Genomic DNA, 25,105 nt, shown 5'->3' with positions numbered 1-25,105 from the left:
GAAACGCAACAGAGGCACGATGGTAAGGGAAACGCAACAGAAAAGCAAAAGTAAGGGAAACGCTACAGAAGAGCAGATTTAAGGAAAACGCAACAGAAGAGCAAAGGTAAAGGAAACGCAACAGAAGGGCGAAGGTAAGTGAAACGCTACTGTCATGGCTATGAGTTTTGTGAACCCAGCATATGTGCGAAGTCTGTGCGAGAGGGTGGAAACAGGCGAAGAGACAGAGCAATCCCTGACCGGGAATCGAACCCGGGCTTCAGCAGAGAGCCGTATCCTTACCACTGGATCACCAGGGAGTTGGTTGATAGCAGAATGATGAATGTAGGACTGAACATGGACGTCCTGTCAATTGTGATGGTGAAGGGGTGCCACAGAGGGTGGGTGAACCATCTTTGGCACCCCTTCCCCATCACGATTGCATACCTCCCAACATGACCCTCTCCAGGAGGGACACATTGCTCTGCTCCTGAACTTCCCTTTCAATGTATAATTACAATCACCTGTGTTGAACTGAATACATGCTGTGAAAGTTCTTTCAACACAGGTGCTGGCAGTCATACATTATGAGGGAAGCCCAGGAGCAGAGCAATGTGTCCTCCTGGAGAGGGGCATGTTGGGAGGTATGCGATTGGCAGGACGTCCATGTGGCATTACAACCACTCAGCACCACCTAAGGAATACCATCAATGGGAAAGTACCACAAGGCCTGAGATCTTCCTCCAGCGGCAACCTACCATCTGAGCTCCACCGCACACTAGTGAGGACACAGGACCCAAGTTCGGGAAACACCCCCACAAGTGGTGAGAACACTGTTCAAACAATGAATTGCCCTCCAGCACTGCCTAATAACTTTTCAAAAGGGACATCAAATAACCATTGCCACAGAATTATCTGCTTAAAAGGGACATGCTCCAGGGAACTCCCCTTTTTCAATTTTAATTTTTTTTATTTTAAAATATACATAACTGTTGTGTTTTAATAAAATTGTAGGGTAAGGCAAACCGTTCCAGAGGCGCAAGGTTAAGGCAAACCGCTACACAGGCGCAAAGGTAAGGCAAACCGCTCCAGAGGCGCAAGGGTAAGGCAAACCGCTCCAGAGGCGCAAGGGTAAGGCAAACCGCTCCAGAAGCGCAAGGGTAAGGCAAACCGCTACAGAGGCGAAAGGGTAAGGCAAACCGCTACAGAGGCGAAAGGGTAAGGCAAACCGCTACAGAGGCGCAAAGGTAAGGCAAACAGCTCCAGAGGCGCAAAGGTAAGGCAAACCGTTCCAGAGGCGAAAGGGTAAGGCAAACCGCTCCAGAGGCGCAAAGGTAGGCCAAACCGTTCAAGAGGCGCAAGGGTAAGGCAAACCACTCCAGAGGCGCAAGGGTAAGGCAAACCGCTACAGAGGCGCAAAGGTAAGGGAAACGCTACAGAGGCGCAAAGGTAAGGGAAACGCTAGAGGCGCAAAGGTAAGGTAAACGCAACAGAGGCGCAAAAGGTAAGGGAAACGCTACAGAGGCGCAAAGGTAAGGGAAACGCTACAGAGGCGCAAAGGTAAGGGAAACGCTAGAGGCGCAAAGGTAAGGGAAACGCAACAGAGGCGCAAAAGGTAAGGGAAACGCTACAGAGGCGCAAAGGTAAGGGAAACGCTACAGAGGCGCAAAGGTAAGGGAAACGCTACAGAGGCGCAATGGTAAGGGAAACGCTACAGAAGAGCAAAGGTGAGGGAAACGCAACAGGCACGACGGTAAGGGAAACGCAACAGAAAAGCAAAGGTAAGGGAAACGCTACAGAAGAGCAAAGGTAAGGGAACGCAACAGAAGAGCAAAGGTAAGGGAAACGCAACAGAGGCACGATGGTAAGGGAAACGCAACAGAAAAGCAAAGGTAAGGGAAACGCTACAGAAGAGCAAATTTAAGGAAAACGCAACAGAAGAGCAAAGGTAAAGGAAACGCAACAGAAGGGCGAAGGTAAGTGAAACGCTACTGTCATGGCTATGAGTTTTGTGAACCCAGCATATGTGCGAAGTCTGTGCGAGAGGGTGGAAACAGGCGAAGAGACAGAGCAATCCCTGACCGGGAATCGAACCCGGGCTTCAGCAGAGAGCCGTATCCTTACCACTGGATCACCAGGGAGTTGGTTGATAGCAGAATGATGAATGTAGGACTGAACATGGACGTCCTGTCAATTGTGATGGTGAAGGGGTGCCACAGAGGGTGGGTGAACCATCTGTGGCACCCCTTCCCCATCACGATTGCATACCTCCCAACATGACCCTCTCCAGGAGGGACAAATTGCTCTGCTCCTGAACTTCCCTTTCAATGTATAATTACAATCACCTGTGTTGAACTGAATACATGCTGTGAAAGTTCTTTCGGTACTTGTTTCCTAGAACGGCCACAACGATTTAGATCGTTGTGGTCGTAAGATAAAAAATCGGATCGATCGCATCGCATGCGATTTGGTCGCATGCGATGCGACCGATCCGACCGACCGATTTTTCACCCGATTTTTTTTTTTTTTTCACATGATTATTTTCAATTGCCCCCCCAAATGTTACTAAGTGGGCTAGACCCCACGATAGACGTCAACCCGAAGCGTGGCGAGCCCGCGAGGGGCGGCGGTGCGCGTCCTCCGACCTTTTCATTCCCCTACTATCCACTAGGGCGTGGAGTGAGAATAGAATAGTGTGGCGAGCGCAGCGAGCCACCGAGCCCGAAGCGTGGCGAGCGCAGCGAGCCCCGCGAGGGGACGCGTATAACTTCACAGGTATACGCGTCCGCTCGCCACGCTTCGGGCTCGGTGGCTCGCTGCGCTCGCCACACTATTCTATTCTCACTCCACGCCCTAGTGGATAGTAGGGGAATGAAAAGGTCGGAGGACGCGCACCGCCGCCCCTCGCGGGCTCGCTGCGCTCGCCACGCTTCGGGTTGACGTCTATCGTGGGGTCATGGCGGGCACATAAAAAATGTGAAATGGGTCATATTGGCCCATTTCACCTTTTTTATCATTTTTCCCTATGTGAGATGGACTTAATCAAGCCCATCTCATCTTGTGCCATTATAATGGCACAAGACCGACCGATTTCAATGTTAAAAGATTTTTTAACATTGAAGTCTATGGAAAAATCGGGTCAATCGGTCGGTCGCATCGCGGCCGATTTTAATTGGTCGCGACCGACCGATTGACCCGATTTCTGTCAATCAAAGGGAAAAAATTGTAAAAAATCGGCCACATCGTGAGGATCGTGTCCCTTAATTAAGAGCCACGATCACTCACGATTGTGGCCGTTCTAGGAAACAAGTACCGTTCTTTCAACACAGGTGCTGGCAGTCATACATTATGAGGGAAGCCCAGGAGCAGAGCAATGTGTCCTCCTGGAGAGGGGCATGTTGGGAGGTATGCGATTGGCAGGACGTCCATGTGGCATTACAACCACTCAGCACCACCTAAGGAATACCATTGATGGGAAAGTACCACAAGGCCTGAGATCTTCCTCCAGCGGCAACCTACCATCTGAGCTCAACCGCACACTAGTGAGGACACAGGACCCAAGTTCGGGAAACACCCCCACAAGTGGTGAGAACACTGTTCAAACAATGAATTGCCCTCCAGCACTGCCTAATAACTTTTCAAAAGGGACATCAAATAACCATTGCCACAGAATTATCTGCTTAAAAGGGACATGCTCCAGGGAACTCCCCTTTTTCAATTTTATTTTTTTTATTTTAAAATATACATAACTGTTGTGTTTTAATAAAATTGTAGGGTAAGGCAAACCGTTCCAGAGGCGCAAGGTTAAGGCAAACCGCTACACAGGCGCAAAGGTAAGGCAAACCGCTCCAGAGGCGCAAGGGTAAGGCAAACCGATCCAGAGGCGCAAGGGTAAGGCAAACCGCTACAGAGGCGCAAGGGTAAGGCAAACCGCTACAGAGGCGAAAGGGTAAGGCAAACCGCTACAGAGGCGAAAGGGTAAGGCAAACCGCTACAGAGGCGCAAAGGTAAGGCAAACCGTTCCAGAGGCGAAAGGGTAAGGCAAACCCGCTACAGAGGCGAAAGGGTAAGGCAAACCGCTACAGAGGCGCAAAGGTAAGGCAAACCGTTCCAGAGGCGAAAGGGTAAGGCAAACCGCTCCAGAGGCGCAAAGGTAGGCCAAACCGTTCAAGAGGCGCAAGGGTAAGGCAAACCACTCCAGAGGCGCAAGGGTAAGGCAAACCGCTACAGAGGCGAATGGGTAAGGCAAACCGCTACAGAGGCGAAAGGGTAAGGCAAACCGCTACAGAGGCGAAAGGGTAAGGCAAACCGCTACAGAGGCGAAAGGGTAAGGCAAACCGCTACAGAGGCGAAAGGGTAAGGCAAACCGCTACAGAGGCGCAAAGGTAGTGTCCAGCTACATTGCACAGTAGCAATGAAACCATACCGAGATTTATGTCTTATGCTGGGTACACACCAAAACGATTTGGATTGGATGCAAATCGGATCGTACGATTTGCATACGATTTACATACGATCCGATCCCCTCTGTATTCAGATGAATGGATCTTTTACAGATCCTACCTGCAGCAGGTAGGATCGGATTCGGATCCAATTCAGATCCAGCCAAACAATTTTGACCAAATCTGCATCCAATTTGCATCCAATCAGTCTGAATTGGATCCAGATTGATGGGATTATGGCAAAATCGTTTTGGTGTGTACCCAGCATTACCTGTTAAATCTCTTTCTTCGAGGATGTCAGGGGCCACAGGGATAACAGTGGGTATAGAGTGAGGTCACGACCAGTTCCAGCACCAGAAAGGATAAAACTTCTGACTGCCTAGAGACAGCCCTGGCTCCTCCCCTCCTCTACCCCACCTCCCAGGCTAGCTACTTTCAGTTTTTTCCAAAGCCGGGCAGGAGACAAAATAGAAGGAAGAGAAATTCATACAGAAACACATTCAACCAATATATGTGTGTGTGGTTGCTCAACAGAGGAACCATAACTGTGACATGTATAAGTACCTCAAAATAGGAACTTTTAACTAAGTTCACTCAACGGAGGAACTATGAACTTCAATACCATGAAGCAGGCGTGGCAGGGAGGGATCCCTGTGGCCCCTGACGTCCTCGAAGAAAGAGATTTAACAGGTAAGACATAAATCTCGGTTTCTTCTGCGGCAGACGTCAGGGGCCCCAGGGATAACATTGGGATGTCCTAAAGCAGCCACCTAAGGGTGGGGATGCGCCTGTGCCGCGGCCAGTATATTCTGGCCGAATGACGAGTTCTGAGAGGCAAACGCAAAAAAAAAAAAAAAAAACGTAAGAAATCGTTGGCCGACGACCAAGTTGCCGCCTTGCCAAGTTGCTCTGCAGTTGCACCACCTGTAAAAGCCCGAAACACACCCACAGACGTAGTGGAATGAGCCCAGACCCCGCAGGAACCGGGAGGGAGGTGAACAAGGAAGCCTGCTTGATAACTGACCGCAGCTATCGGCTTGCCATAGTCTGCGTGGTAGCAGACCAGCCCCTCTTAGAAATTCTCTAGTGGATAAAGAGAGTCAGATGGCCAAAGTATTACAGCGTGATGTACATAGACGTGCAAAGCACAGACCATCTCCAGTTGATTGCTGCCTAGGAGAGACCGCCAGCCTACAAAGGGCAGGGATCACTATCTCCTCGATGACCTGAAATTCAGGAACCCCCTTGTGAAGTGTAAAGTAACATTTCAATGAATCAGCCCTATGAGAATGAAAGACTACGAAAGGCGACTGACCTGATAGAGCCTACCGGGCAGACACCCAGCAGCAATGGTCAACAGAAAAACCGTTGTCCCAGCTTGCCAGTAAAGAGCCCTGAAGGGCCTAAAGAATCAGAGAAAGATCCTACCAAACCACCATGTTTGTAACAAACAGAGGTTGGATTTGCAGGACCCCCTGCCAGAAGGAGCGGAGATCGTGCAACAAAGCTCATCGCCTGCGGAATAAAAAGGAGAGAGACGAGCCCTGTCCCTTTAAAGAAGACAGGCGGAGGCCAGCCCCCACTACTTTTACCGAAAGGACAAAACCCTAGACAAACTAGTCCTGGGAGACACCATGAAAAATAATCCCACCAGATGCGATAAGCACCAGCCAAAGAAGGCTGATGGGCCCTGAGCATAGGTGATATGACCTCGAAGTTAAGCCAGTGGCTCTTAATAAGGTGGTCTCAACAGCCCTGTGAGCGGTTCTAGCCCTAGAGGCAGACTGATCGGATAGGCCCCTGACAGGGTCCGCAGATCCGAGAACCAGATTCTCCTAGATCAAGGTGCCCCCACCTCCGCCTTTAACGTTCGAAAAACTTTGTGGAGCAAAATGGGAAAAAAAGCATACCTCAGAAGTCACTGGGCTGACAGAGCGTTGACCCTGTAAACTGCTGGGTCTCGAGACCTGGACCGGTACTTATGTATTATCTGGGCTCCCATGTTAAATGCACCCCTTTTTTTCATACCCCTACTATCCAACTACGCATGGAGTTGATTTTATATAGTGTGGCGAGCGCAGCGAGCCCCGCAAGGGGACACGGTCTCATAACAAAAACGGGAGCCCAGATATTACATAAGTACCCCTGGACCCATACAGGGTGACCTGGTGAATGTGGCGTAAAGCCATCAATCCACCGTTGGTCTGCCCCGATGGCCTACCAACCACAGGAACGCCTCCGAAGGGAGGGTCCATCCGCCAGTATCCACAGTTTTGCCAACAAGGCCGGGATCTTGCCCTGCACCCATTGGAAGAAGCGGGAGGCCTTCGTCATGGCCGGCCCACTCAGAGTGCCACCCTAGTGGTTGATAAAAAACACAGTTTTTGTGTTGCCCGACTGGACCTGCACAGGGTGACCTTGAAACCAAGGCTCTGCCTGGCGGAGACCCCGCAGGGCTGCCCTTTTTACTTTGGTTTCAAGACAGAAGCAGCTTGTGAATAATAGCATTACCCAGTCTTTGCCTTAAGATGTACTGTTGCGTGTATAAAACACGGATTTACCAAAAGGATCAGTTTTGGTTATAATGTATGTGCATGTAGATACATTAGAAAATAAACAAACAGGAAACTATATAGAAACGCTGTTTGAATGTAAGCAGCGAGAATGCTGGCCCAGCACCGATAGATAGATAGATAGATAGATAGATAGATAGATAGATAGATAGATAGATAGATAGATACACACAAATGCATATAAACATAAATCTATGTATATATGTACTTTCATATAATAGGTCGTACAGCTAAGAGGCAGCATTTTGGTATATAGCATATGGCGGCGCTGAAGTGAACACGGCCGTCAACATTGGTAACCAGTAAAACTTGTACCAAAGTGAGATTGCGTCCCTGAAGGGATATGTAGTCATGGCCATATTAGCTATTAATTATAAAAGCTGCAGCCAGTGTTACTCCGCTAACATAATTTAGAGGAGAACCGTAAGAATTGACAAACCGAATTGTTTGTGGGAGAAAACGGGAGTACCTGGAATAATCCCACGCAAGCACGGGGAGAATATACATAAACTCCACACATTTAGGGTAATAGCGTTGTTTGAATGGAACCCATGACATCAGTGCCTTGAGGTAGTAATTTTAACCATTACACAATTCGTACTGCACCTTCACAGCAGCATCCACCGAAAATGCTTCCCCGCTGGGGTGCAAGGCTACTAGAGGCCTGGAGGAATACTAAGTCAAATTATTCTCCAACTTCCATTGAGCAGGAATACCGAAGGTTATCCTGTGGAGAAATTACACTTCAGAGTCCACCGTTGGTGACGTCTGCCATAGTGCCCTGTCAGAGCATGAAATAAACAGTGGCATTGTGGGGACTGAACCCTCATAGCCGTGCGCCTTGTCTGCTTAAGAGACGGGAGCGCTGCTGATTGAGCTATCGCTCTTTATTATGTTTAAACAGATCCTGTTTAGGATTCGCTGCACATTCGCCACGTTCCGGAGCCTTGCCGGCTCCGGTATTCAACGAGTCAGGGGCTCGCTGCCCCTGACCGGCGAATATGAGCTCCTGCGGCGAACGCCGCAGGGAGCCCGAGGACGGTGGCAGGCAGGGAGATGGAAGTCTCTCTGCCTGCCCCAGAGCGTATGTGGGGGGGAGGTTGGCTCCCCGGGTGCCAGCAGGGGACCGGGTATATTCACTACACCCGATCGTGCATATGTAACGATCGGGTGCAGTGAATATATGAATATCTAATGAGCGGCTCGGCTCCGGCGCCCCCTGCTGGCTGCTGTGTAAAATATATATATATATATATATATATATATATATATATATATATATATATATATATATATATATATATATATATATATATATATATATATATATATATATATATATATATATATATATATATATATATATATATATATTTTTTTTTTTTTTTTTTTTTTTTAATTAAATATATATTCATGTGCTTACAGCACATGAATAAAAATAGCATGCCCCTCCTCAGAATAAAATTCCTGATTTTTTTGACACCAAATGTAAAAAACAAAACACTTTATTTTAAAAGTTCACATTCCACTTCACCATAAAAAGATAGTGATTGCTACTCGGTGAATCATGGCGAAAAAAACCTTCAAATGTATTCGCCATCTGGTCATTGAATAGGGTGATTCGCCGTTTTAGTCAAAAATTCGCCAAACAGCACAAATTCGCCATAAAAACATGGCGAATCAGGCTCATTGAATACCGCCCTATGTATACAATTAAGACTATCTGCATACATTTTAGACTATATAGTGCAGATCTGCACTATATAGTCTATGCAGCCAAGACTTTCTGCATGAGATCCAGATGAGATTTTGACTAGTCAAAATCTCATCTGGATCTCATGCAGATTGTACAAGTGTGTACACACCATTAGAGTAAGGAAGTGACCTCTGTGTCACCCTGATAGCAGGATATAAGACTTCCTGCTGTCCTCTGTATGACCTAGCTGGCTGCAAACTGTCCCCCCACAAACTAATCTGAGAACACAGTGTATCTTTCTGGAAGAAAGAAAGGGGGTGCCTGCCTGCCAGCAGATACACACATTGCACAAGCACAGGCTATTATTGCAGAAATCGAAAGATCTCGGTCACTCTGAGGTAACAGTAATACATCAGGGAAGATAAGGGACATCCCTTTGGGGTGGAACACAGGGGGCCGATGCTGCATAAAGCAGGCCCCACAGATGACAGTGTAAACTGAGTTATACACTTTCCACCTGCCATTATATCATAGTTGCAGACTTCTGAGCACTGCTTTGCGGGAGAGGGCAGCTTGGATAGCTCCGCCCATGACCCCGCCCCCTTTATGATACGTAAATGGGGCGGGCCATGGGTGGAGCTATCCAAATTACATTTGAGAGAATACCGTAGCACTACAAGGAACCCTATCAGGGTTGCCGAATTTTCAGCTGCCCTCTCTCCGGGAGAGGGCAGCCAACTCCATCAAAAGGACTAGGAGCGGATCCGATGACATAACATATATTGCAAGCGGTACTCACTGCTGCCGCTCCAGACGCACCTACTACTCTCCTCACCCTGCTGCCAGCTCTGACTCCTGCAGTGGCCGTCACACACCGCTACCGCCGAGTGTAGGTATAGGTAACCAGAGATAGAATCACTGGATAAGAGAGACAGTATAAGGAGATGAGCTGCCACAGGCCATCAACAACACCATGGTATATAACACAGGAGTGCTATGAGCCCAATACTGTCCCACTATGCTCTAAACCCCACTGTCTGATCACAGAACCTGGGGGAGCAGCTGCAGTCATAGATTCAGTTACTGGGAGACCAGAACAAGCTTGAGCACAGCCCTGGCAGCATCAGTCTGGAGCCTCCAATAGCGTGCAGGGGTGCCAAGTATGTTAAAATGACCGCCAGAGCCGAGTGATAGTTGGGGCAGTGTCATAGCCTCTGGGAGGAAACCCTGCGGTAAGCTCCCCTCCTGGCCAGCTCCGGCCTCTTACAATGGCGCCCCTTTTTGAAAGGGTAGCCTCGGACCGCCATCAGGCTATACTCACAAATGCCCAGGCTGGCCGGTGGTACTCGGGCCAGCCTTGCAATGTGTGCAGGACTCCAATATAGGAGCCCCTGTGTCACTATCGCTGTCCTCTGACATTGTACAAGAGGCAGCTACACTGGTACAGGTAACACACTATACTTCTGACATGCAGTGATGGTGATAACACAGTATAAGACACAGCACACATATAATGCAAATAATAAAGTGGCACTGAGCTCCGCAAAGCACTATGGCCGGCAGGAGCATAAATTGCTGTAACCTGTGCTCCAGTAGGAGAGGTACAGGGGGGATTTGCCCAAATGGCCTGGCTGTGAAGAGGTGGACCCCGGACTGCTCTCCGTGTCCCTCTATCACTATGCAGCAGGCAGACAGGGGAAGAGACTCACGTGGGTATATTCCTTCCTCCTGTCCCTGGGACGAGGGGCTGTGTGAGGAGAGGCTCCCTCCCCCTACTAGCAAATGGCCTCCGGGATTAACGACTCATGCGGCGTCGGTAAAATGGCGGTGATCCGGCGCTTGCCGGCAGCCCTGCATACCGACGCCGCTGCCCACACTCAAATCTCCCTGGTGGTCCAGCGGGGCAGAAGGCAGACCTATGAAAGGTAGCCTGTTTGGCCGCTTGCTAGTGCAGCCCCCTCGCCGGGCTTCCCAGCCACTATTACATGCGCACACACAGCGGGGAGCGTGTTACCTGAAGCGGTTGTCACCGCTGAAGTCCCGGTCCCCGTCGCGGCTGCGTCTCCTCAGTGCCTGGAGCCAGCCGACACCCCCGCTGTGGAAGCCACGTGTGAGGTGTGCGGCTGCCGGGTCCAGGTGATGGAGCGCAGTGCAGGGGTCTAAAAGACCCTCAGCGCTCTGTCAGTGACAAAGCGTCAGTGTAAAAATAAGAATAAAAAAATTTTGGTACTTGTGGATTATCACGGCTCCCATCGCATGCCATATATAGTGGCATGCGATGCGATTTTTACCGATTTTTGACAAAATCGTATGCAATCGCATCGCATGCGATTTTGCACTGAAAAGCATTGGAATTAGTATTAAACATGTTCAATGGCCCCCAAATGGCATTTTTGAGGCTGTACCACCCCCACAATCAACGCGAACCCGAGCGCAGCGAGCCCGCGAGGGGCGGCGGTACGCGTCCTACGACCTTTTCATATCCCCACTATCCACGTCGGCGTGGAGTTGAAAATAGAAAGTGTGGCGAGCGCAGCAAGCCACCGAGCCCGAAGCGTGGCGAGCCCCACGAGGGGACGCGGATACCTTCACAGGTATACGCATCCCCTCACGGGCTTCACAGGTGTCCGCGTCCGCTCGCCACGCTTCGGGCTCGGTGGCTCGCCACACTTTCTATTCTCAACTCCACGCCGACGTGGATAGTGGGGGTATGAAAAGGTCGTAGGACGCGTACCGCTGCGCTCGCCACGCTTCGGGTTTGCGTTGATAGTGGGGGTGGTACAGCCTCAATAATGCCATTTGGGGGCCATTGAACAGGTTTAATACTAATTCCAATGCATTTGGATGCTTTTCAGTGCAAAATCGTATGCGATCGCATGCGATGCGATTTTTTAGCATACGATGCCCATCGTGGGAGCCGTGATAATCCACAAGTACCCCAAAAAATTTTTAACGAAGCTTAGGCTGCTTAAAGAAGCCCCTTTCTAAAATGTATGTTGGCTCCTGCCAGCACAACTAAAACTGAAAGTAGCTAGCCTAGGAGGCGGGGTAGAGAAGGGGAGGAGCCAGGGCTGTCTCTAGGCAGCCAGACGTTTTTAACCTTTCTGGTGCTGGAATTGGTCGTGACCTCACTCTATACCCACTGTTATTCCTGGGGCCCCTGACGTCTGCTGTGGAAGAAAAAACAAAGCGGAGACTGAGGTAAAATAACTGCCGCAGCACAACCACACTACAACAAATGCTATTTGCAATGACTAAAAGCAACAGGAGACATCAAGGGTTTGCAGTTTGAGCAGACTGAAATGATGGACTATTCATTTACAGTTACCATGTACAGTACATACCACATTCCTCACGCCAACCCAGGTGCACTCCACGGATGTCTGATTAGCTGCTTTCGCCTTAAGGCTTGGGGCCAGTGGTCTGGTGCCAGTGGTGGTGAAGTGCGCAAACACAATGGAACTCTCCCCAAAATCAGACTTAGCCCAGGTGGAAATTTCATACTCCGTCTGTGCCGTTAAGTTACTCACTAAAGGGGGCAAACCATAAAATCTGACATTATACACACACAGATAGACAGATACAGTATAGATATATACACTGCTCGAAAAAAATAAAGGGAACACAAACAACACAATGTAACTCCAAGTAATGCTGCTTTCCCACTGCAGACCAGTTGAAAGTACTGGTAATCTTAAATGGTATTTAAAACGGTATTAGCATTCCCACTGCAGCAGATTACCGTTTTAAATACCATTTAAGTACCATTCCCATTGCAGTGAACCGTGTAAAATGTAGAGTGCCTAACCCCCCCCAGTGTAAAGAGTGCCTAAACCCCCCCCCCCCCAGTGTAAAGAGTGCCTAATCCCCCCCCCTCCAAGTGTAAAGAGTGCCTAACCCCTAACGGGGATACAGGGCAGTGGGGAGGCAGCGGGGGTCCATGCAGGGTACAGGCAGTCCCAGTTAACTACTGCCTAGTAGTTCTCACTTTGCGCATATGTAATGAGTGCACGTGCATACTAATGAGCCGCTCATTACATATGCGCATATGTAATGAGCGGCTCTTTATTATGCACGTGCACTCATTACACATGCACAAAGTCAGAATTACTAGGTCTCATCAGGCACTGGGACTGCCTGGAGGCTAAATAACGTTTAAGAGGCATTCCCACTGCCTCTTAAACGTTATTTTAATGTGTAGGACTCTGCTTTAAAAACGGGTTGAAATACCATTTAGCTTTAAACGGTATTTCAACTCTGGCACTTTCCCACTGCAGGCTTAAAACGGTAAATTGCGCTGAAAATCGGCAATTTACCGTTTTTTAGCTGCAGTGGGAAAAGGGCATAAATCACACTTATGTGACATCACACTGTCCACTTAGGAAGCAGCACTGACTGACTATTCCATTTGCACAACAGCATGTGAAATTGATTGACAACAGGTGGAAATTATAGGCAATTAGCGAGACCCCCCAATAAAGGAGATGTTCTGCAGGTGGTGACCACAGACCACTTCTCAGCTCCGATGCTTTTTGGCTGCGGTTTTGGTCACTTGTGAAAGCTGGTGGTGCTGTCACTCTAGTGGTAGCATGAGACAGAGTCTACAACCCACACAAGTGGCTCAGGTAGTGCAGCTCATCCAGGATGGCACATCAATGCGAGCTGTGGCAAGAAGGTTTGCTGTGTCTGTCAGTGTAGTGCCCAGAGCATGGAGGCGCTACCAGGAGACACGCCAGTACATCCAGAGACGTGGAGGAGGCCGTAGGAGGGCAACAACCCAGCAGCAGGACCGCTACCTCCACCTTTGTGCAAGGAGGAACAGGAGGAGCGCTGCCAGAGCCCTGCAAACTGACCTCCAGCAGGTCACAAATGTGCATGTATCTACTCAAACAGTCAGACACAGACTCCAAGAGGGTGGTATGAGGGTCCGACGTCCACAGGTGGGGGTTGTGCTTATAGCCCAACACCATGCAGGACGTGTGGCATTTGCCAGAGAACACCAAGATTGGCAAATTCGCCACTGGCACCCTGTGCTCTTCACAGATGAAAGCAGGTTCACACTGAGCATGTGACAGTGTCTGGAGACACCAAGGAGAACGTTCTGCTGCCTGCAACATCCTCCAGCATGACCAGTTTGGCAGTGGGTCAGTAATGGTGTGGGGTGGCATTTCTATATGGGGCTGCACAGCCCTCCATGTGCTCACCGGAGGTAGCCTGACTGCCATTAGGTACCGAGATGAGATCGTCAGACCCCTTGTGAGACCATATGCTGGTGCGGTTGGCCCTGGGTTCCTCCTAATGCAGGACAATGCTAGACCTCATGTGTCAGCAGTTCCTGGCATTGATGCTATGGACTGGCCCTCCCGTTCCCCAGACCTGAATCCAATTGAGCACATCTGGGACTTCATGTCTCGCTCCATCCACCAACGCCATATTGCACCACAGACTGTCCAGGAGTTTAGATGCTTTAGATCAGGTCTGGGAGGAGATCCCTCAGGAGACCATCCGCCACCTCATCAGGAGCATGCCCGGGCGTTGTAGGGAGGTCATACAGGCACGTGGAGGCCACACACACTACTGAGCCTCATTTTGACTTGTTTAAGGACATTACATCAAAGTTGGATCAGCCTGTAGTGTGTTTTTCCACTTTAATTTTAAATGTGCGACTACAAATCCAGACCTCCATGGGTTAATAAATGTAATTTCCATTGATAATTTTTGTGTGATTTTGTTGTCAGCACATTCAGTTATGTAAAGAACAAAGTAATAATAATCTGTCATTCATTCAGATCTAGGATGTGTTATGTTGGTGTATTTAACACAATAGCACTGATGGGAAACCCCGGAGAGGACACATCCTATGGACGCTCTCACATTACTGGTACAACCTAGAACATTGCATCACCTTTATGAGAGACCGCACTTCCATCAAACTGTAATGTTCTTCTCTCTTGCACATGTGTATCAAACTCCCATGATAATGATACGGTATAGCCAGCTATCTGCAAAACAACCAGAGAGAGGCGATGATGAGAGACAGTTATGTCACAGAAGGTAATGCCGACTATTGCGGGCACCATCTGGACACTCAAAGGCTTCTGGCACAGGAATTTAAGTGTTTAATGTAACGTGCTCAAGCAATTCTGATAGGTTAACAGCGGATGGGGGGAAAAAAAGATGAGCCAGGGATGTTACAGAGAAAACGGCACTGGGCAATAACCTGCAGGACTAGGGCAGCGCTGAACATTTTAAGTTAGTGGATGTATATAGTGTATATTTTAGCACCCTGCATCTTCCAAAACCTGTGCAGTTCCTCTTTACTGCCTGGGACGTCGCTCTCTGCTGTGGTGCGCCTACCACAGTGTGGTGTGTACTTCAGCACTAGTGTACAGATCAGACCTGTCCTAGATGCCCCACAGCAGAGAGCGACATCCCAGGTGGGGAAGAGGAACTGCACGGGTTTTGGAAGATGAAGCTTGAATGATCACTATATGTAAGAATCCAGCACAACATACCGGTACATTGGAGTCTACTTTCACCGTGAAATCCACCGAGTCCTCATTAACGCTGTTAATCTTTATGGTGGGTATCGGCACAACTGTAGGAGAGAATGCACCACACGTAAGGGCAGGTTCATGGAAAAGGGACCCTTGGAAGTAACGCAGTCAGACCTATGCAAACTGCTCAGATGCTTGTGGCATGGCAGATCTCCAAAGGAAATCCTGTTACAGGAACTAGGCTCACTTTGGGGTGAATTTATGAAGCTTGGAGAAGTGTTATCTATCCCCATAAAGAACGTTATGAGCAAGGTGATAATGGTTCAGCCAATCAGCTCTTACCTGTCAATTTACATATTGTAGCTGATTGGCTGAACCATTATCACCTTGCTCATAAGGTTCTTTATGGGGATAGATAACACTTCTCCAAGCTTCATAAATTCACCCCTTTATCTGTGGGAAATAAGATTCTCCATGGGACTGCTATTACCTGTGACACTGGTCCACTGGCCACTTACAGATTTTAAGTGACAACTGCAGGCTAGTTTTAGAAGATCTGTCACTGCCAACAGCGTAAGAGAAATGCTACAGGAGGCGCGAAGGCAAGGAAACCGTTACAGGAGGCGCGAAGGCAAGGAAACCACTACAGGAAGCGCGAAGGCAAGGAAACCACTACAGGAAGCGCGAAGGCAAGGAAACCACTACAGGAAGCGCGAAGGCAAGGAAACCACTACAGGAAGCGCGAAGGCAAGGAAACCACTACAGGATGCGCAAAGGCAAGGAAACCACTACAGGAAGCGCGAAGGCAAGGAAACCACTACAGGAAGCGCGAAGGCAAGGAAACCACTACCGGAAGCGCGAAGGCAAGGAAACCACTACAGGAAGCGCGAAGGCAAGGAAACCACTACAGGAAGCGCGAAGGCAAGGAAACCACTACAGGAAGCGCGAAGGCAAGGAAACCACTACAGGAAGCGCGAAGGCAAGGAAACCACTACAGGAAGCGCGAAGGCAAGGAAACCACTACAGGAAGCGCGAAGGCAAGGAAACCACTACAGGAAGCGCGAAGGCAAGGAAACCACTACAGGAAGCGCGAAGGCAAGGAAACCACTACAGGAAGCGCGAAGGCAAGGAAACCACTACAGGAAGCGCGAAGGCAAGGAAACCACTACAGGAAGCGCGAAGGCAAGGAAACCACTACAGGAAGCGCGAAGGCAAGGAAACCACTACAGGAAGCGCGAAGGCAAGGAAACCACTACAGGAAGCGCGAAGGCAAGGAAACCACTACAGGAAGCGCGAAGGCAAGGAAACCACTACAGGAAGCGCGAAGGCAAGGAAACCACTACAGGAAGCGCGAAGGCAAGGAAACCACTACAGGAAGCGCGAAGGCAAGGAAACCACTACAGGAAGCGCGAAGGCAAGGAAACCACTACAGGAAGCGCGAAGGCAAGGAAACCACTACAGGAAGCGCGAAGGCAAGGAAACCACTACAGGAAGCGCGAAGGCAAGGAAACCACTACAGGAAGCGCGAAGGCAAGGAAACCACTACAGGAAGCGCGAAGGCAAGGAAACCACTACAGGAAGCGCGAAGGCAAGGAAACCACTACAGGAAGCGCGAAGGCAAGGAAACCACTACAGGAAGCGCGAAGGCAAGGAAACCACTACAGGAAGCGCGAAGGCACCGCTACAGGAGGCACGAAGGCACGGATGGAGTTTGTATATTCTCCTCCTACTTGCGTGGGTTTCCTCCGGGTAGTCCGGTTTCCTCCCACAATCCAAAAATATACTGGTAGGTTATTTGGCTCATAACGAAAATTTACCTTAGAATGAATGTGTGTGCATGTACATGTGGCAGCAAATATACATTGTAAGCTCCACTAGGGCGGGGACTGATATGAATGTTCAAATATTCTCTGTAAAGTGCTGCGGAATATGTGTGCGCTATATAAGAAATTGTTAATAAATAAAAGGAAATCACTACAGGAGACCCGAAGGTAAGGGAAACCGCAACAGCATGCAAGGAGGAGGTCAGCCAAGGTTTATAGAGGTTTAGGGGCATTCAGCAGTTAGGGTTAGTTTTATAATTAACAACTGTGGAAGCTGCTTGGTTCGGAAGCTTAATGTTAAGTTTTGTTATGCAAATTACAAAACACATTCCCAAATAGGTGTCACACAATATAAAGCCACTACTTCTGTGTCAGAGACATTAATATTCTATTGATATACCTTTCCCCTCATCTGTGCTTATAGATTTGGTGATGCTCCAATCCCCGACTCCGCGGCTGGTAACGGCAGCCACCTTTAAAATAAAAAAAAGCTAATTATTCTATTCCACAGGCCGTGATAACAAGTACTACGGGAACGGGCGTCGGCCTGTATAAATAAATCACTGTACTCACCCGCACGGAATACATTGTGTTGGCTTCTATAAATGTAATATCGATACAATTTTCCTGCGTACTAGAAGACGACCAGCCCTTTGTAGTGTTTGTCGTATACTCCACCTGGAAAGAGAAAACCACCCATTAAGTCAACACGGGGTGAAGCATCATAATGTAATCAATTGTGTCAAGGCCTAAAAACTACTACTACATTTCTACTACCAGGGGGAAAAGCGCACCTGTGTGGACACATGGGGGTAAATGTACTAAAACTTGAGTGATGTTACCCATAGCAACCAACTCGTTTCTATTATTTTCTAGAGAATCTGATTGGTTGCTATGGGTAACCTAACCACTTTCCAATTTTAGAATTACCCCATGGAGTCAGAGCTTCATGCCACCACCAACTAACTGCAGCAGCAGTTTCACCTCATTCTGGTCATTGGCCAAAAGTGTAGGACATGCCTCAAACTTAAATACAAGACATTAAGAGCCTCCTCCCTCATTAGGAAACAAAATAAGGGGATTTTTGGTTCTTACCTGTAAAATCCTTTTTTCGTAGGCCAAGGTGGATGCTGGGAAGAATGGGTATTCCAGGTCTGGGAGGACCGGGCACTAAGGAGCACTAGGTCTTTAAGGCAGTGCAGCCTGTAGCTCCTCCCCCTAATACCCCTTCCTGTCCTCAGAGACCAGTTTTAACTTAACAAGCCGAGAAACAGGGATAGGAGAGAAGAACCATTCAACAGAACATACAAACAAGGGCAGTCAACTACTGCCGACTAACTTAAATGATGATCTGGAGCGCAAGGGTGGGCTCCCAGCATCCACCTTTGCCTACGGAAAAATTTTTTTTACAGGTAAGAACCAAAAATCCCATTTTTTCTAACAGCCCAGGTGGATGCTGGGAAAAACATGGGACGTCCTAAAGCGGTTGTCCCCTAAGGGTGGGAACGCTCCCGAGCTGCACGGAAAACACCTCAGCCAAGGCGAAAGTGTCAAAACGATTAAATTTAATAAACCTGTGAGTTGAAGACCACGTGGCCGCCCTACAAATGTTCTCAGCCGAGACACGATGTCTCCACGGACCTTGTGGCGTGTGCCCTACAGAATGAGGGACTGGTAAACCAGCTGACAGGTATGCCTGATGTATCGTATAGTGCAACCAATGTGCCAGCATACGTTTAGATGCTGGCCACCCGCGCTTCTGCGTATTGTACAGGACAAACAGTGAATCAGTTTTCCTGATGCTTGCCGTCCTAGTGACGTAAAGGCGCAAGGCCCTAACAACGTCCAAGGACTCATACACTGATGAGCTTTTGACTCCATCCGCTGAAGAAGGATGTGGAGAATAAAGGTGGCCATACATCTACAGATCGATTGTCTGGTTGGAACAAAAACCTGGTAATATCTGAATGACCGTTTTTGGCAGTTTTCCAGCAATTGAAAGCAAATGGTCAACTGTCATTTGCTCTCATCCATTACCAGGATTTTGTTACAATCAGCCCAATCTGACAATCGATCTGTAGATGTATGGCCACCTTAAACCGGGACCACAATCTCCTGGTTAATGTGGAATCTTGATAACACTTTGGGAAGGTAGTCCAGTCTAGTGCGAAGGACTGCTCTGTCTTCGTGAAAAATCAGGAACGAGGATTTACACGAAACAGCACGGAGGTCTGACACCCTACAGGCCGAAATTTCCAGAAGGATCAAGGTTTTCTGTGTAAGCCAGGGGAGGCCTACTGAATACAAAGGCTCGAAGAGTGATTTACTCAAGTATTTTAAAACTAAAGCCAAATCCCATGGATTGGCTGGAGGCCTAACAGGAGGTTGAAGATGTAGGACACCCTGCAGGAAGGTATGGATAGTGGAAGACGTTGCAATCTTCCCTTGAAATAACACCTAAAGAGCCGACACCTACTTTCAAAGATGCGTGGCCGAGGCCTAGTTCAAGGAAAGCCAGAATTCTGGCTAGCCGATATATGCAAGGGTTAAAACCTTTAGGCTCGCACCACAGAAAATATTTGTGATAGATCCTTGCGGATGATGGTTTCCTGGCTGCCAACATAGTCTTGACAACTATCTGAAAACCCCCTTGTTTTCAGGACTGACTGTTCAATAGCCACCCTGTCAAAGCCAACCTGTGGATGTCGGGATGTTGACAAGGGCACTGTGATAGTAGATCAGGACGTAGAGGCAGTGGCACGGAGGTGCCTTGGATAGATGTAGAAGGTCCGGGTACCATGTCCACCTGGGCCACATGGGTGCGATCAGGATTGCTACCACCTGTTCCAGTTTGAGTCTTTGAATAAGGCGTGGCAGAAGAGCTATCGGAGGGAACACTTATACCCCTTTGAAAGGGCCATGGGGCGGACAGGGCGTCTCTTGTTCTTGAGCCGAACATTGGGAGCTTCCTGTTGTGTTGCGACGCCATGAGGTCCACTTGTGGACGGCCCCACCGACCTGACAGAAGAGAGAACACTTCTGGGTGAAGGGACCACTCCCCCGGGTGTATTGTTTGGCGACTCAGGAAGTCTGCCTCCCAATTTAAACACTCTGGGAATGTACACCGCCGATAGGGCTAGAAGATGTTTTTGTGCCCACCTTAGAATGTGAGAGACTTCATGCATTGCTGCCCGGCTCTTTGTCCTGCCCTGATGGTTGACATAAGCAACAGCCATTGCGTTGTCCGACTGAATGCGTACAGGTCTTCCGTGAAGAAGGTTCCCCGATTCTGTGAATGGCCCATAATTCCAGGACATAGAGAGTTTGGACTGTTGATGTCCCCAAAGACCCTGGAAGGAGTGTTGTACCACCGCTCCCCAGCCCTGTAGGCTGGCGTCTATGGTGACTACCATCCAATCGTGACTTACAAATAAACGACCCTTTTCGAGGTTCTCCGATTGGAGCCACCATAGCAGGGCCGATGCTAGGGTGTCTGGCGCCCTCCTACAAACCATAAATTTTGCGCCCATTCACATTGCCATTGCAACAAGCTGCAGCCCGATTGTGGGAGTGTATGCAACATGCAATCCTATGGAGGATCTCGGGTACATGTACATATATTTTTACAAGAAAAGTAAGTATTTTGTAAGTGCACTGACAGTCACAATGTTTATTTTTAAGATTTAACTTTTATTTAATTCATTAAAAGGTGAAATATTTAAAATATGAAAAAGATAAAGACAGAAATATAGTTTAAAATATATAAATGACCCCTGCTCCCCAAACAGAATTATTGTAGGGTTCTCTTATCCCAATATGCCTCTTGTATGCTTTATATTAGCACTTTTCTCCCTGTTCAATTTGAGGAAGAGATATTTTGTGCTTCAATGTTGCGAATTTCTATTTTGTAATAGATCCTTATGTATCAGATCCTGTCTTTTGTGATTCTCTCAGATTAATGCGTGTGTTTAGAGTTAAATTTCGTTACATTCAATTAATATAACGAACTGACATCTCATCTTTTCTGCAGACAGATTTTGTCAAATATTTTGCAGAGAGAGGTACAGTTTTTTATTTTTATATATATCTCTAGATGCAGCTGTACTCTAGTTTATCAATCACAGTAAATTATATCTTGCGGGCTGACAGGGGCTGTGGGTTGGCTGTCAGAAATTGTATCGGTGTTATTTATTTTTTACTGACAGTATTTCACACAACCGCAACTTATGCCCACTGTATTATATATTACAGTACTTGAGGTTTATGTTTAAATATTGCTAATTGCACAGAGGTAATGACTAATTAGTAACCTCTTTAGTCCGTGTTCCTGTATTGGATAGGCACTTATTTGTATAATAATTTGCTGTCGTTATATTTGTCTCCAAGGCCAGGCATTGTCTGTTTATTATACAAATTACAGTTTTAGGATGTACAGACACTGAGCTAGATCTGGTATTGGTGCTGTTTAGTAAGCGATTATGTGACCCAGCTCATGAATCAGAAGGTGTCTGACAGGCGTCCTGCCTTTTGCAATGTGGCTTTCTGGAGTATTGTATTGCTGACAGCTATTCAAATATACGGTATTTGTGCTTGCTGCACTGAATGTTTATAATACCTAGTGCTTAGGTTCTCTTTTCACGGATAGTGCAATTGTAGTATACAATAAATAACCATTTTGCACTGTTTATTAGTGTGCAGGTATTTAAGTGTACATTCACTGAGCTATATCTGGTATATATGCTATATAGATGGTAGTCATATAACCCAGCTCATAAGATGGAAATAAGGGGATTTTGTACTTACCGTTAAATCCTTTTCTCAGACTCCATAGGTGACACTGGAGAGTTACAGTGGGAATAGAAGGCGACCACAGGGAGCTTGGGCACTTTAGAATAACATGAGGAGAGAGTGAGCGACCCGCACCATCTATGGTACGTCAAATATTTAGATGGGTTGTTTGTACGTGTGAATGGCAGTGATACCACCTATAGGAAGTGTGTTATATATATATACTTTCCTCCTAGGTTGAGGGTGCTGTCAACTGATTAGTAAATATGAACTTATGTAGAGAAGAAAAGAAAATCAGTTTAAATATGACGCACTCCTAATTCACAAAAATGTCAAAATTGACTAAAATTCAAATATATCTTTATTAAATAGTACAGAACAATAATAATAGTAAGTATCACTTACAGGTCATCATTATTTAAGTAGTAATCTCAAATTTTTATTATTTATGAAATAATGCTTGACCCGATAATATGTTTCCCTGTATCAGGGATTTTAATGGCGAAAAATTAAAATAAGATGATAGATATAGAGAAAAAGAAATATGTAGAAAGATTAAAATTAGTCTCTGTTGGCCGTTAGTGTTAGGTATTAATGAAACGGTTCCTGTTAATGTTTCAGGTAAGTATGGTACATTGTTGTTGGTTGAAATGTAGTTAATAAATGGGTTTTATTCCCAACTCTGCATCTAGTGTCGTTTTATATTGCGTGCTTTAAAGATTAATCTCTTTCCAATGTTCACATATGTGTGGTATATTCAAAAGGTATTCGATAGGAAGATGGGTGGTGACCTGCCGTACGGCCTAGTAAACCACTTTTTTCTTCAAATCCTATCAGTCAAATCAAAAGTCATATACATGTCAATAGGTGCATTAATTCACTTATAGTGTAGATATAATAAGCAGTTATGTTTTTAATTCCGTGTCTCCCTATGCCTGTATCTGACAGGTATTAGGTGAGATGCACCTTACACATTCATTGTTATGATGCTCATGTAATAACGCGTAATCAAATGTATGTTAAGACCACATATGTGCTTTTTGAGCGCTCATGGTTGTCCAGAATGGGTGGTAATCAGCAGTGGGCTTGTAGCAAATTGCCCAGTCTGTACTATAAGTTTTGCAGTTCACCAATTATGGTTCACATATATTCGTGCAGATTGATCAGAGCAAGATGCCCAGTCTGTACTGTGTACTTTGCAACTAGTCGTGCATATAGTTCTTATTCAGACATTTTCTGCAGCCAGATCAGAGCACATTGCCCAGTTTGTACAGTGTGTGTTACAACCAATCACACATGCAATTTATTATTTAAGATATATTCGTGCAGATTGATCAGTTAATGCCAGTTCCACAGGAGATAGTTTATGTATCAGTTATATTCTGAATTTAACACAATTACCTGCTAATACATATTTCCGGCTGTCAGCCAAATATTTGCAACACTTTTAAGTTATTTGACACAAATCAAAGCCACTTTATTTCATGGTTTGTGTTACCAATTATTGAGTGAGTAACTCTTAACTTGTGTATGCGCCCCCCTTACTAGAGCTTCCGCAGTATAATCAGTATTTCATAAATCATTTTCTGAAATGTACAGGCGCCGGAGCGCTCTCAGTACAGTGAGCGGCTTGCAGCCAACGCTGTCTGGGACCGGGTCACTGGGCTCTGCCTGTCTTACAGTGTCTCAAGTGCACCCCGCTATCCCGACTGTAACACACGCTGCGGTGAGCGCTCGTTACACGCTACGTATTTAGACACAGAGTTATAGATACATTGCTACATTAGTATACATTTCAATCAATTAGTTAACGGCTAACAACAGAGCAAGCTGCCGATGCGCATTTCGCCTGTGTCGGCTTTTTCACGGCTGACCTAAGTCTGACTTAGGTCAGCCTTGAAAAAGCCGACACAGGCGAAATGCGCATCGGCAGCTCGCTCTGTTGTTAGCCGTTAACTAATTGATTGAAATGTATACTAATGTAGCAATGTATCTATAACTCTGTGTCTAAATACGTAGCGTGTAACGAGCGCTCACCGCAGCGTGTTACAGTCGGGATAGCGGGGTGCACTTGAGACACTGCAAGACAGGCAGAGCTCAGTGACCCGGTCCCAGACTACGTGGGCTGTAAGCCGCTCACTGTACTGAGAAACGCTCCGGCGCCTGTACATTGTTAGAAAGTAATTTGTAAACTACCTATTACACTGCGGAAGCTCTATCAAGGGTGGGCGCGTATAAAAGTCAAGAGTAACTCATTCAGCAATCAGTAACATTAACTGTGTAATAAAGTGGCATTGATTTATGTCAAAACAACTCAAATGTCTTGCTAATATTTGGCTGACAGCCAGAAGTATGAAATAGCATGCAAATGTGTTAATCTCATAATATAATTGAGGTATAAATCATCCCCTGCGAAACTGGCATCAATTGATCAATATGCACGAATATATCTGGAAACAATAGATTGCATGTGTGATTGGTTATAACACTTACTCCACGAACTGGGCAAATTGCTCACTGTACTGAGAGCGCTCCGGCGCCTGTACATTTCAGAAAATGATTTATGAAATACTGATTATACTGCGGAAGCTCTAGTAAGGGGGGCGCATACACAAGTTAAGAGTTACTCACTCAATAATTGGTAACACAAACCATGAAATAAAGTGGCTTTGATTTGTGTCAAATAACTTAAAAGTGTTGCAAATATTTGGCTGACAGCCGGAAATATGTATTAGCAGGTAATTGTGTTAAATTCAGAATATAACTGATACATAAACTATCTCCTGTGGAACTGGCATTAACTGATCAATCTGCACGAATATATCTTAAATAATAAATTGCATGTGTGATTGGTTGTAACACACACTGTACAAACTGGGCAATGTGCTCTGATCTGGCTGCAGAAAATGTCTGAATAAGAACTATATGCACGACTAGTTGCAAAGTACACAGTACAGACTGGGCATCTTGCTCTGATCAATCTGCACGAATATATGTGAACCATAATTGGTGAACTGCAAAACTTATAGTACAGACTGGGCAATTTGCTACAAGCCCACTGCTGATTACCACCCATTCTGGACAACCATGAGCGCTCAAAAAGCACATATGTGGTCTTAACATACATTTGATTACGCGTTATTACATGAGCATCATAACAATGAATGTGTAAGGTGCATCTCACCTAATACCTGTCAGATACAGGCATAGGGAGACACGGAATTAAAAACATAACTGCTTATTATATCTACACTATAAGTGAATTAATGCACCTATTGACATGTATATGACTTTTGATTTGACTGAT

The 25,105-nt window shown here is 46.8% G+C and overlaps 1 protein-coding gene across 2 annotated transcripts in view; it reads right to left on the bottom strand.

Moving 5' to 3' along the window:
• The window catches only part of SORL1 (sortilin related receptor 1), a 182,074-nt gene that overhangs the window by 12,979 nt on the left and 143,990 nt on the right, over nucleotides 1–25,105 (bottom strand). For both annotated transcript variants that reach the window (XM_083163586.1, XM_083163587.1), the window contains exons 37-41: nucleotides 17,584–17,688; nucleotides 17,411–17,483; nucleotides 15,206–15,288; nucleotides 14,596–14,692; nucleotides 12,035–12,219 (exon numbers count right to left, since the gene is read on the bottom strand). In XM_083163586.1, the coding sequence (XP_083019712.1) occupies nucleotides 12,035–12,219; nucleotides 14,596–14,692; nucleotides 15,206–15,288; nucleotides 17,411–17,483; nucleotides 17,584–17,688 (543 nt within the window). The remainder of the gene's footprint in view (nucleotides 1–12,034; nucleotides 12,220–14,595; nucleotides 14,693–15,205; nucleotides 15,289–17,410; nucleotides 17,484–17,583; nucleotides 17,689–25,105) is intronic.

Source organism: Crinia signifera, chromosome 19 (genome assembly GCF_055691185.1).
Source record: "Crinia signifera chromosome 19, ASM5569118v1, whole genome shotgun sequence".
Lineage (NCBI taxonomy): Eukaryota > Metazoa > Chordata > Amphibia > Anura > Myobatrachidae > Crinia > Crinia signifera.
This window is presented reverse-complemented; position numbering and strand designations above follow the sequence as displayed.